This window comes from Oryzias latipes, chromosome 5 (genome assembly GCF_053564925.1).
Source record: "Oryzias latipes strain Hd-rR chromosome 5, Olatipes_Hd-rR_3.1".
Classification (NCBI taxonomy): Eukaryota; Metazoa; Chordata; class Actinopteri; order Beloniformes; family Adrianichthyidae; genus Oryzias; species Oryzias latipes.
The window spans coordinates 5,391,189-5,405,118 of NC_136241.1; the positions used below are offsets into that span (position 1 = coordinate 5,391,189).

Below are 13,930 nucleotides of genomic sequence, written 5' to 3' on the forward strand. Positions count from 1 at the left end.
CTCTGAGGTTCTTCTCCACATTTAATCGCATAAACAACAAAGCATTTGTGTATTCTGAGGAGAGAGGGATATGAAGCCAACGTGAAGACTCCGGTGACCCCAAGAGGAAGCTGAGAAGGATGTAAGACATAGAAGAAAACTTTGGCAAAAGTGCTGGGGAAGACGAGGAACTTATGGAGGACGCCGTTTATAGAGTGAGTGAGCTTATAGTTTGTGTAAAGAAAAGATCCCTTCAAAATAAAATGTTATTAGTATTTTATTAGTATTTTTATTGTATTAGCTCTGTTCTTATTAACTGTTTCTCATGTGTTGTAAAGCGTCTTTGTGTGCCATTTAAAGCGCTATATAAATAAATAAATACATTTTAAATATTTATAAATACATGTGTTTTGGATAATTCTAAGCAGACAAAAGAATTGGTTATGGGAACGATGTGACTGCATAAATAAAAGCGCTCAGTGTTCTTTGAATACATTTGGAAAATGAAGATTTGTGATATCCATTTTAAACAGAAAACTCCACAGGAAACCTTGTTAGAACAAGCATAAATTGTTAAAATATGCTCTTGGTTTTTTTTTTTTGTTTTTGTTTTTTACTTCTTTGTGCATGATGAATCAAAACAAGCTAAGATTCTTTAGCAAATGACTCCAGAAAGGCACACGACACTTTGATTTTTGCTTTTCTTTAACGGAAGTGATGGTCAGAATGTGTTTGGTGTTCATTAGATTCCCTTAAAGATCTCTTAGGCTCAAAGTTGGGATGCCGTCCAGTTTCCTGATCAGTCTGTGGCTTGAGGGAAATTCCACAGGCTGGACAAGAAACAGCTGAAGAGCAGATAAAAAAGGCAAAGGAGGAGAAAAATGACACCAGTGTTCAACCATCACCTTAACAAGTCTATTCTACCCTCATAACACTCACAAGCTATTGGTGTTTTTCGTGTCCTCCTCATCCATGCTCTCTCTGGCCTGTTAAGATTTCAGAGTCCTGCCAAGTGGGGCGTCGTTTGGATGACAGCCATCAGAATTTCAGGTCACAGTTCAAGTGGGCCAGGAAGTCCAGTGTGACTGCCGGATGCAAAGGTACAACAGAGAACGTGACTGCAGCTGGTGGCTTTCCCCACCACAGGACTCTTACAGAGTAGATTTCATAAAAAGACTTGACTCTCACATCATTCAGACTGCAGCACTGGAAGCACTCCTGACACCACGTTAAGTAACAAATGCCACAATAATAACATAATATACAAAAGCAAATATCATACCATGAGGAGATCAGTATTGTTGGGCTGTGGTGGATCATCACGTCAGCAGGGTTTTGAAAGGTTATGGCCAAAGACCGTGTCATACACCTACTGTGTACATTTTGTGCATTATGCACGGATGAAAATTGGTCACACATGAATATACGTTGAAAAAGTGAGAAAAATGTGGTCTTCACGTGAAATCTGCACAGATTTATTATGAATGAAGCACGTTAAAACCACGGAAGAAGTACGAATAAACCACGCAAAGAACACGTAAATCAACAGAGCACATGAACCGTGCGTGATCATATCACTGTTTCTGTAGAATTCATCCTGGGCCAATTATGTAATTTGAATGTGATGTGTGCACTGTCTACGCGATATAAGTTATACATCAGTGGAAACACGTATGAATTACAGATATCACGCGTGGATCATGAAAACCGAAATTTTATACTTGGGAAAATGCACAAAATCTACGTAGTGACTGTGTGACACGGCCTTAAAAGAGCATGTTCTGTTTTTGTGGCTGTAATCTGTCGTCTGTGGACTCGGATGACTCTGTTTTGTGTTTACTCAACTTCTTTGACACTATTGTAGAAGAAAACAACACGAACTGCAGAACAATCCTTTTTTCTACCCCTCTTTCCAGATGTTTTCCTTGCTTGGATTTACACCGTCTTTGCTCATATCTGTTAAAATATCAATCCTGACGGCATTTAACTGCAGAGCTGAGCTCAAAGGATCATGTTGGATTTGACATTAAATCTCTCTGCCAGTTTGCTCTATTAATGGGACATTTCCACATGTTTCCCTGTCCATAGCAAAGGAAATGCACTTTTGACTGCAGCAGTGGGATTCAATTCAATTGGGATTCAATTATTTATTACTAGTTATAACTAGTGTTAAAAATCAGGTTTGGATCATTAACAACTTTTTGAGTCCCTTTGGCATCTTTCATCTAGACTCAGAACGACAAAGTCTCTTTTAGACTTTGTCACCGTTTTTTCCGTCTCTTTTTTAGGCTTTTTTAACACAAGAAAACACAGACCTGTGTTCCAGCTGTTTTTGCACATCTGCAGCTGTGTAGCCCTGCAGGGTCTTACTGCCTTTGGGAACATGGCACTCTCTTGAAGGCCTGGTCTTGTAATTCAGTTTTCATTCGGTTCTGTGTGGTTCCAGAGGAAGTGGGTAAATCCTTCTTCTACAGATATCTGATGCCGTGCTGGTGATGTTCTTGAGCCTAATTTTGAGTATAATGATGGTGTCCGATGAAAATTGGTTGAAATGAAAATGAATCCTGCAGGATTCATGTTAACATGCATTTTTCTGTCTGCACTGAGGAAGTCCAACTCCTGGTTTTTGACTCGTCATCAGTTAATAAATTGCTTTAAAAGAGTTGTAGCACTGAGGAATTTCTTTGCATGAATTGTTATTTGACTGGAACAAAAAGACAGCCCAAACCTGGACAGACTGTAGAGACTTTCACTGAGGGGACAAAGTGTGCAGAACAAAGCATAACAAAGAAGAATTGTGGAAAAGAACAGTATTCATGCTGGTAATTATTTTTTAATCACTCCACCATAAATCCGTTAATTCAGTTCCCATTTCTCCGCGATACAGATGCCGACGTTTAGAGCCAGGTGAGATTAGTTTGCAGTGATTGGTCTGAGTCGGTCTGAGTGAGTGTTTCTATGGCAACTAATGTCGCCAATCAGGAGTAAGCTTATCGGAAGTCAACACCCCTTCCACTGAAAGGGGGCTCTGCATTTCTAACATTGGAGGAGGGGGGCCAGCGGGCGCCACATGCTTTTCCCGAGGCGTCTGATTGGTCAATTTATAACTTGAATAACTTGTGATAAACAAAAATATCATGAAAAATGCGGATTATCAAGAATTTGATGTGAGAAAAAAGGTGTCAGATGAAGAATGGTTATTCTGACCGATAGAATGACTGAGTGACATTTTGGCTTCTTGTACTTCCTGTTTGGAATGCCAGGGGGGAGAAGTTACTCAGTCCAGTTCTCATATACAGTCAATGGTTCAGAGGCAAGGTGGTTTTTTTGACACTAGATCCCCTTTCCCTGTTGTTTACATGTTTTTAAGGCTTATGATTGAAAGTGGGATGAAAAAGGGCTGTTTTGTTCAGCTCTGCTATGCATTTTCATGATCTCTGTTTGTTCTTCACTTCGTTGAATTTCCACGATTGTAATAGTTTTGCTTTTACTTGTTCTCACTTTTTCTGAGACCACAGGCAGAAATGTGCAAACTTTGCTATAATCTAGCACAACACGGCTTTCCACGTTTTACGTGATCAATGTGCTTTTGTGCTTTGTCCCTTGTTCCTAAAAAACAAAACAGAAAGAAAAAAAACTCCAAAACTCCTTGGTGCTTCGGAAAGTGACAGAATTTTTTGAAAAAGTTCAGCAAGTCTCTGTCTTGTCTTTAAAATGAGTTGGTATCTAATCACTGACAAACCCCAACCTCACAATGCCATTTTATAGGAAAGTCGTGACTTCTTCCTGTGCAGTTTTGTCCTCAGGTTTATCTGAAGCACATCTGAACGTGTGCAGAGGCAGACATCATCCTAAATCAAGTTGAGCCTGAAGGAATGTGGAACGGGTTTGTCTCATTTATCTAAAATGTGTTCATCGTTGCTCAAACAACTGTAAAAAAAAACACAGAAGCTGAGAAAAGGGCGTTTAGGGCGTCTGCTTATGTGAAAGGAGAGCAGAACGGGAGAGGAGAGGGACCAGCAAACAGATGCTGGCACAGCAGTACCGCGTGGTAGTTACCATCCCTCCCACATCATAGCCCCTCCTCCGCCCTGCCTCCCTGTCGCTCACTTAGTCCAGTTCCTCCTGATCTTTACCCACTATCTCACCACACAGAGAGGTTCAGAGCCATCGCTCTACTTTCACAGCTGCTTGCCATCAGATCATGGGATAAAATCGGGTCTCAGGGGTTTTTGCTCACATTTGGAAAATGACTGTGAAGGTTTCTGGAAGCGTTTGCTCTCGTCTCCCCGGTGGACTACTGCAGTGTGCTGGAGTCCAACGCTATGCCTGCTACTGACAGTGTCGAGTCTGGCAGCAGAAGTGGGTAACCATGAGAGGGGGTCACCACCAGCGAGGGTGTGGCTGTCAGCATCTGTTCAGGAAACTGCTCCGCCAGTGTGGTTGCTGCTTTGTCAGAGGTACAGGTACGTTCTCTGAAGATTTGTCCTTTTTGGAGCAAAGTACCCTCAATCAAACTGATGGTTGACTTTCAAAGTAAGCGCTAAACAATATTTTAAGTTTGTTTTTTATCTTTATATATATATATTATCAGTAGGTGTAGTGGTTGCATGTGCTTATCTGTGGTGTAGTGGTTAGCACTCTTGCCTTACAGCAAGAAGTCCCTGGTTGAAATCCCAGCTTGGACCTTTCTGTGTAGAATTTGCATGTTGTCTTTGTGCATTGCTTCATAGGTCAATTGTGACGCTAAATTGTCCTCAAGGGGTGAATTTGAGTGTCTACATGAGGTCCTGTGATGAACTAGCAAACTGTCAGAGTATGGATGATTGATTGACATCGGCTGGTCTGAAAGCACAAGAAGAGCAGCACATTGTAAGAAACTGAACTGAGTAAAAAGACTTTGGCTTTCTGGACTCTTCTCCTGTTCTTATATAAAATCCATCATTTCAGTTATAATTTATTATAAAACTTAGTCTGATCATTTATAGAGAGACCACATATACCGAAATTGTGCCGTCGTCCTTTTGATATTTTGGCTCAGTTGGAAGATATCTGATCTGTAAAAAAGAAAATAGAAGCAATATTTTTAATCTGAATCCATATTTTTGTTGTGTAAATGTTGAACATCTAATGCTTAGGCGATGTGCTTTAGTGAGTTTGGGCTCAAAATGTTGCTTCAAATAAAGGCTTTATGACTTTGCCCAAGTTTTAACCTTGAGTGACATCCAGCTGCAGGCTGGAAGGTCGCTGATTAAAGTCTTGGGAGAGTCAGGATTAAGCCGGGTGTGGGTGGGACAGATGTCCAGCCGTGTTAGTCCCACCCTCATCATCACACTGCAGTGACTTAATTGAGGAAGGCCCTCATCTTTAGCTGCTCCTGTGGAGATTTGGGGAGCTAGAAGTGGATTTGTGGTTGTAGATGGCGGCTCCCAAGTTTGAATGATGATCTGAATGAGCTCTCTCACGTACTTCCCTCTGAAGGAATGAAGGGTCAAAAATGGTCATTCGTTTCTTAGTATGGAGGTCAAAGACACCATCAACAGCCTTATAAGCTTTCTTTTTAACTAGTTTGGGAATTTTCTTAGGTTTTGGCTCAAATAAAATGCTGTTTAAAAACAAATAAAGCTCCTGAACTGATCAGAGAGTGAAATCTCTTTGCCTTTAAAGCAGTGGAGTTGCCTCTATGGGGCATTTCCTGTCACCCTCTGACACACAATCCAACCACCTTTCCTGTTTTTGAGTAAACTGGAGCAGACAGGACTTCCCTGAACATTTCAGGCCATATCTGTGTCTGCAGCACTCTGCCTCTTTGGGTTTCACAGATGAATTCATTTGTGAGACCCAAACCTAATTTACACCCCTGGCGAGTAGCATTTGTGCGCGGTCAATGAGGAGGCAGAACTCGCACCTCACTAGCAGCAGCACACTGGCCTCTGCGTAAAGGGGACCATACAACAGCATCACCCGAAGGTGAAGCCCTGCAAACACTTTACATTACACCTACCACGCTGATGACAATCATACGTTCCATCCTCATAACGGCCCTTAAGGCGGCCAAACGAGGGGACCTGCAAGACAAAACTGCACTCACCTTAACATGCAGCCGCTCCTCTCTACGACCTTCCACGGACCTTCCCGAAAATCCCAAAAACCCGCAGCACCCGTACGGGTACATGTGACCCCGGTACAACTCATTTCAGATGACGAAACCTTCTACTGACTTTTCCCCTCTGGTTTACAGATCCTGTTGAGTCTAAAGCTTACAATACACAAAAATGCTTTTCTAGTCATTTATTAAAAGGTTTTAAACTGACCCTTTAAATGTCAGGATCATGAAAGTATATTTTTTGTGTGTTTAGATTTGAAGCTTTCCCTTGCCGGATTTGAATGACTAAAGAGTCTCCACTCTAGTTTAGGGCTCCTCTGATGACTGCTAGTCCTCAGTATTGACCTACAGAATCCATCAGACACAAAAGCTTTGGCTCAGTTTAACGGCATCTCTAGGAAAAAAATAGTTTTTCTGCTTTAAATATCCTTCAAAGCACAGGTTAAGAGTCTCCTTCCAGCTAGAAAACCACTTGATCAATTTTAAAAGTTGCACTGATGGGTTTTGTTCTACAATTACAACAGAGCAAGATTTGACTGTATTTAGAAATCTGTAGAGCGGGTTAATCTATAAATAGACCTCTCCATCATGCTTCATGTGTTTGTGCACTGCCAGTAGAATGAAACAAAGGAGGAACATTCACATTCTCCTTTATCTTGATCTGCATTCAGCTTGAATTGAAATGGTTTCAAATATCCAAAGTAAACATCAGTGATTCAGTCACATCTGGATCACAGCATCTGTGGTTGTGCCAGTGATCGGTGAGCTGTGGAGGTGCAAGAATCAGTGAGTCATCGTCTCAACTTCTTTAAATAACGCAATCACACACTCCATTAGGTTTTAGTGTTTGTGTTTCCAGACCAGATGAAAAAAGATAAATGGTGCATTTAACTGGAAAATGAGATAAGACAAAAACTTAAAGACTCATTCCAATGAAAATTGTGTTTTTGGTGTTTTTAACATGTTCTTTTGGCATTTTTCTGATAATGGAGGACATTTATACAGAAAATTATACTAAAAACTGCATTTCTTTATATTGTGAAACAGGAGCAGGTGAAAAAAATACCATTTGGATCCATGAACGTCTTTGTTTTCCTCGTCTGAGCTGGAATCCAGATCCTTGATCCAGGCCGTACGGCTGGATAATTAGCTCCTATCTAGCCCCTATACTTGCTCTAAGCTAGCGGGAGAGGCTGTAAACAGATGAGTGTTGGGAAGTGAGAGCAGGCTTGCTCCACAGTCCTGCTCACAAGTCATTCATTTTTTCATTCATCTTCTTCCGTTTTGTCCCTTTCGGGGTCATAGAGCTGCTGGAGCCTATCCCGGCCACTTGTGGGCGAAGGCAGGGGACACCCTGGACAGGTCGCCAGTCTGTCGCCACATATCACACATCCATTCCCTCTCACGCTCACACCTATGGACAATTTAGAGTTGTCTATGAAGCATGTTTTTGGACTGTGGGAGGAAAACCCACGCATGCACGGGGAGAACATGCAAACTCCTCACAGAAAGGTTTCCAGTTGATGTTCTCTTTCAAGTCCCCCAGCCGGGACTTGAACCGGGGCGCTAACCACTGTGCCACCGTGCAGCTCCCAAGTCAGAGGTGAATTTCTAATGAGCTCCTGCTGTTCTGCAGAAACTAGGTCCTATTGAAAATGACACAAGTTTTTAGATTCAAGCTAAAAATGGCATAATCATAATGAAAAGACCACTGGGAACTCTGAAAATAGATCAAAAGATGATCAGACTGGGATTTTAAACATTTTAAAGTCATTTCTTGGTTGAAGCAAAGATGTGATGGCTCCTCCACCAGCTTCTGTAGATGTTTTAGTACTTACTACATTAGGTAGTTTACAACATCTGTACTAAAACGTGTTTCTGTTTCATTTTTTTGACTAGTGTAGTAAATGACTGATGAACAAATGAAACCTTGAGTTTGACTTGAACTAAAGGTTTTTTTGTGTGTGTTTTTTTTATAATAAATTTTGCTTTTCTATATTTCAGGCCATCCATGTGTAGATTGGATAAAAGTTACTTGCTTACAACGCTGGTCTTTTTTTCAGTACAGTTCTGGCTGAGAAGGTACATGCGTGAAACTCCCGCCCTGCACAACATTAAGTAAATAAATCACATCAGCAGAACAACAATGCTGTGTTGTTTAAGATTGAAAAATTCTCTCTTGTTGGGACAAAAAGTGAGACAATAAATCTTTTTTTGTTGCCCTCACTGGGAGTTGAGGGAAGCTCGTTTGCTCTTTGCCTGTTAGCTCTTCTCTGTTCTCCTTTTTTAGACTTTGCTGAGTGAAATATGATCTGCGGTATTTCTTTTAAGTAACTAGCAAGTCAAAGTTTTGGTGTTTTCCAGTTTGATGGTCCTACAAAGCTTCAAGACAGTAACAAACCACAACAAAACGGAATAAATGAGTAAAACAGACTCTTCTAACACAACTACATTTCCTCAGAAACAGTCGGAGTCACTGATGAGGGACTATGAAGGACCAGCTGCTGACATTAAAATCACTTTCAGGCAGTTTAATGAAGAGAAGCTGAAAAAGGAATTTAGCAGGTTCTGATTTTGAAATCAATTTTTTGACAAACTGTTTTAATTTAGCAAATAAAGTAAGATTAAGAAAGACAAACCTAAGGTAATAGCGTTTTTCTTTAAGTCCAGTGCAATCTCAAACTACAAGTTTGTTAAATTTAGGAAAAGTTTTTGTTAGATGTGACTGACAGACGTGGGTCAGAAATGATGGTGAACATGTTTTTATTATAGATGGTGATCCTCTCAGTTCCTATTCAACAAGTATGACCTGATATATGACTGCATCTAAGACCTGGACTGAGTGACTCCTCCCCCCTGGCTACAAGAGGCCAAAATCCCATTGACTTCTATAGAAAAATAAGCAGCTGTAACTCAATCATTTTATTGGTCAGAATAACCATTCTTAATCTGGTACCTGTTTTTAACATGTTCTTGATAATCCTTATTTTTTACATGATCTTTTTTTCTTTGTTGACAGTTATTCAAACTATAAACTGACCAATCAGATGTCAAACGTTCAAAACGTTTAACAGATCCTCCCGAGCCGGCTTTCCGTGAAAGGGGTGTGGGTTTCTAAAAAGCTCATTCCTGATTGACAAGACTGGTTGCCATAGAAGCGTTGTTTCAGACCGACTCAGACCTGTTACTGCTTAGGTTTGGTTCCAGCGTGGCTCTGTATTTTTCATGAAGTATTGAACATTAAAGAAGCATCTAGGATTGATTCATCTCAGCAGGTTTGCGTTGATGAGGAAGGTTCCACTCTCATCATAAATGATTCAATTCATCAGGAAATGATACAAACAAACGTCAAGAGTCATGTGTGTGCCAGCAAAAATATGTAGTTTTTACTTTGCATTTTAAACGTAGTCATTTTTAAATCAATGTCACTTTTTATTTAAGACTTCAGCTTTAGAGTGTTTTCTTTTGGACTGCATCATCGTGTTTTGCCTCCCTGAATGTGTTTGTGACTGAAAGTGATTTCCCAAATGCTGGGCCACAGCTTCCGAGCAGAGGCAGCTGTACACATGCACACAGCAGGGGGGGCGGGGGGCACATGCATAGACAATCATGTCCCTTTTACTGTCCTGACCCTTAAATCCTCTGTTGTTCCAGTTGTTTGGGGGGAGATTACAGTGCAGTGGCTCTCAGAGCTGCCTTGCCCCGACAAATCCTGCGAGCAGACATGTGAAATGTGAAAATGAAAGCTGCCTTGAATCTGCATGTGTCAACGTCACCATTTCAACGCATCACAGTTCTGGCACTTCCATAAACATGTACAGAATGCACTGGGTCCAACACCTTTTTCCTTCTCTATTTGGGTCTTTAAATAGCTTTTTAGGTTTGTTATATTTTTGTCTTTCACGTTTTATTTAATGTGTCCTATTTCTCCATCTGTGTAACTCTCCTTGTATTCTTTTTGGAATACTTGGGCATTAAAAAGCAGTTTTCTGACAAGAATGTGTTGCAGTCATGACTGAACGTCTGCCCAGAATCCAGAAATACCAAGGTTCAAAAACCTCCATGACTAAGTCATCTTTTAAAGCCTTACGAGAAGGAGTCGGGTCCTGAGAGCCCAAACTGTGTTCAGGTTCACACATCAACGACTTTTACCGGAACAGCTTGGAAGTTGTGTGTTTCTCTGTGAGGCAGAGCTGTGTTTTTCTGGAACATGGATAGCAATTGATTTACACGGAAACTGATGCACAGAACAACATGAAAACATCAGACTGACACGCTGCCTCTGACAGGAAATACTAGGGGTGTGTATTGGCAAGAGTCTGGCGATACGATACGAATCCCGATATTGTACTGGAACACATTTTCTTTTTTTTTTTTAAATATGAGAAAATATGAGAAAAAAACTCTACCTGAATTTCAAGACGTCTTTCATTGTAATAAAATGGTCAAATTCAATTTATTTAATGCTTACAGTGTTAAGCACTGCAACTGGATCTCATATATAAGTTGCTTTAACCCAGGCAAATTTGTAGTGCTTTTATTTTGGTAACTTAAAATATAAAAAAGGGAACAGTCAACATGGTCTGATTTCCACAACAAAATATATTTCAGTAAATGAAAAAAAGGAATGAATGTGGCTTGACCAATAAGATTCTAAAAGTATGATTAAGTTAGTAAAGTGCTGTTTATTTTAAATATATCTTAATGTAGTTTCTCCAGAACTTTGAAACGGTTCAGGAGTCTGAACGGTGCTTAAAAAATAAAGGGGGGAAATAAAACACTAATTCTTTGAGGAACAATAAAATGTTATGATGAGGGAGCGTGACAGGATGAAGGAAAGTTGCTTTAATGTGGAAAAGATGCTTTGTTTACATCACAGTCTGCAGCGCTGCAACATTTTAATTACATTAAACTAGTAACGCTCATCGCCACGGCGTTGGTCTTTTTTCAGAGCCTTATACACATCACTCTGATCCATCAGGTCGCTATACTAGAATCTATTGCTGGGAGGTTCTGCAGCACTTAGGCCCGCTTTGCCGATAGCATTTTGGCTGATGCTCCGTGCATTCGCTGCTGTGCAGCTTCACTCGTTCTTATCTGACACGCTACAAAGCACCGCAATCCATGTTTTTATATGTTACCGGCAGCAACATGGCACAGAGTTTCTGTTTGGTACCCAATCTAAGTATAAATGAAGTAGTGCATGTCTCATAACAACGAAAAAAGCAGCCTCTAGCTCAATTTAAACATAAAAAGCATTTTAAGGACACATTTGGCCGGCGTGAAGTGAACCAGAGTTAGTTTCCGTTGATAAGACAGAACCAATTTTCAGTCTGAATGCACCTCAGACCCATCTTTCGAGGTCGGCTTGGTTCGTTTCCAATTAGACTGAGCTTTGGTTTGCTCTGAGTTTCCTCAGTCTGAATAGGCTCGGTGCTTGGAGTGGAACAACTGGAACAAAACGGCCACCGTAGCTGGTCATTACGGGATGTAAACACAGTAACGAAGCAACGATGAGACACAGCAACTTATTCAAATGCGGTCAGATGAATGCAGGCTCATTAAAACAACTCCTAACATGATACACATTGCTTTTCACGGTTTCCCCGACAATCTATATTTCATAAACTTTTATCACAGTACCTTCTTAGCGGTCTCCTCAGTCTCCTTGCAGCATGCCTCCACTGTACCAAAGTACCAAGTAAAAAGTGTTGTACCTGACGTTGATACAGACATTTGAAATTGGTCAGCGAGATATAAAAATAATCCCGACAGGGATTCCAACGCCTGAATCAGAAGGTGCTCTGTTAACACAGACCAAACGCAAGGATTCAGGAAATTAAGTGGACTCTGTCCTTGTCCAGTCTAAATTCAACCTAAGATAAAGAGTGGAGTCTCTTCTAGTCTTTTGTTGTACCTGGCACTCTCTCCGTTCACACGCTGTGTTGCTGGACATGTAACGAGCTTTCGCCACCACTCCTCCCTTGTTCAGCACAAACACGTGTTGACCAAGTAAGAGCGGCTGAAGACTGAAAAAATCGGTTCCCAGGAAGAAGCCGGCTCTTTTCGTTCACTTTAAAGAGCCAACCGATCACATCAGTTCTATCTACAATTGTGCGTTTTATTCACACAAAAGTTTGGATTCGCCTGTCACTGTCCGCGGAAACTATGATGAACGTCTGAGCTGCGTTTATACTTTTAAAACAACGCGATTGTCTTCAACGTTTATTTATAACATGAGCGACATCCTGATCATTCACTTGCTTCGAACGCGCTACGGTAAAGGATGCTGTTGTGTTGGGAGGAAATGCAGAGGCGGAAAAAATAAGTGAATTGCATTCACTGGTCTAGTGCAAAATATGAGATATATTTATATGAGATAAGAGCCGTTTCGTTCACACATTGCAGTTTTTAGGTCTGCCTTTTTTTGTTCATAAAGCCTTAAATAAAAAGCGCTGTTTTTTTAAAAACCTCTTAAAGCAGGATTGTACCGGTACATATCCTCAAATTCAAAATGACTAATCTTTTCCTGAATTAAAAAAAATATACACGGCAAGCCTTAATTTAATCATCTCAGCATACACCTCCAACTCCGGTACTATTATTGCACCTGGAAACTTAAAATGCGATACAGCAATTGTGGTGACAAAGAGGAATCAGATACAGTGAGCCACACCCACTGGAGCCTGGGGTAGTTGAGCCAACCTGCAAAAAATGGGGAAAAAAACATAAATAAAAAACTAAAAAACATCAAAGGGGGCAACCATAACAGTGTGGGTTTCATTTGTAAAAGCAGATGTTCAAACAGTGAATTAAGCTGCAGACTTTTACTGTTCATGGCAGACATAAGTGGTGTAAAACATGTGGAGCTCATTCGGATTCGGAGGTGGGCTTTACATCAGAGCAAGTCTTCTGTTTTAAAGTCTGGATGCTGTTGTAATTAAATACTTTATATGTTATGTTTGCACTTTAAAGGCTGCTAGTGCAGCACAGTAATGCTCTGCTGTTATATTATCTTCTTATTCTAGGGTCACATCTTTCATGAAGCAGAGCCTCAGTGAGAGTCCACACTCTGAAGGCTTGAACAACTTCATGAACAAATACATGCAGCAACCTCCGTTTAAAAGTTTGTCCATTCTGTTAGTTTAGTGGTTGGAGTCCTCCACTATTTAACGATGTAAACAAATACTAAACAAATACAGTAACTCATATAAAGTAAAATGTGTGCTGAGATCAAAAAATCCGCTGGTGTAGCATCTTTGCACAGAGAGGAATATGTTACAGACTTGGATGTTGTCAGTCACAACTCTGTTTTTGGGAAATAACTGTTGCTTGACAAGACAGAATGCAAAGTGTCACAAGTGCAGGATCTTTAGTCAGAATTATTTCAGTCAGACAACTCATGCAGTAATACAATTAATTTTACATTTTAGTTTGGCATAAGGCTCCATTCAATTACATAAGACAAGATGTCCATAAAACTTTAGGGTAAAAAACATCCCCAAACACCAAAAGATCATCAAGGTTGAAGAGAATGTAAATGTAAAATCAGTGTGTAAAGTCGGATGAAGTGTGTTTCGTAGGCATTCCATATTCAGACTTACAAGTATGACTGCTTTGTGTGACCCGGCACCATCAACCGTAGGGCCGCTCCCGTGCGAGTACAGCGCCACGAAGGGAACACACTATAGTGCAGGGGTCGGGAACCTTTTTGGCCAAGAGAGCCATAAACGCCACATATTTTTGAGTGTAATTTCCAAAGAGCCATACAATAATGTAGTGTCCCTTTCCCACACTGAGGCACGGAGACTTAAGCTCTTTTAGGGTTCTTTATTCTGGTTACTG

At 40.6% G+C, this 13,930-nt stretch overlaps 1 protein-coding gene across 3 annotated transcripts in view; it reads left to right on the plus strand.

The window, feature by feature from the left end:
* Window positions 1–62: 62 nt before the first annotated feature.
* Window positions 63–13,930, plus strand: part of arhgef25b (Rho guanine nucleotide exchange factor (GEF) 25b) — a 41,870-nt gene continuing 28,002 nt past the window's right edge. Inside the window, exons 1-2 of one of the 3 annotated variants that reach the window (XM_011474675.4) lie at window positions 63–194; window positions 974–1,079. In XM_011474675.4, coding sequence (XP_011472977.1) covers window positions 174–194; window positions 974–1,079 — 127 coding nt within the window. In that variant the 5' untranslated portion in view covers window positions 63–173. Of the gene's footprint in view, window positions 195–973; window positions 1,080–4,091; window positions 4,446–13,930 lie in introns of those variants that run through there. The other 2 variants (XM_004068563.5, XM_020703044.3) reach the window with 2 other exon arrangements.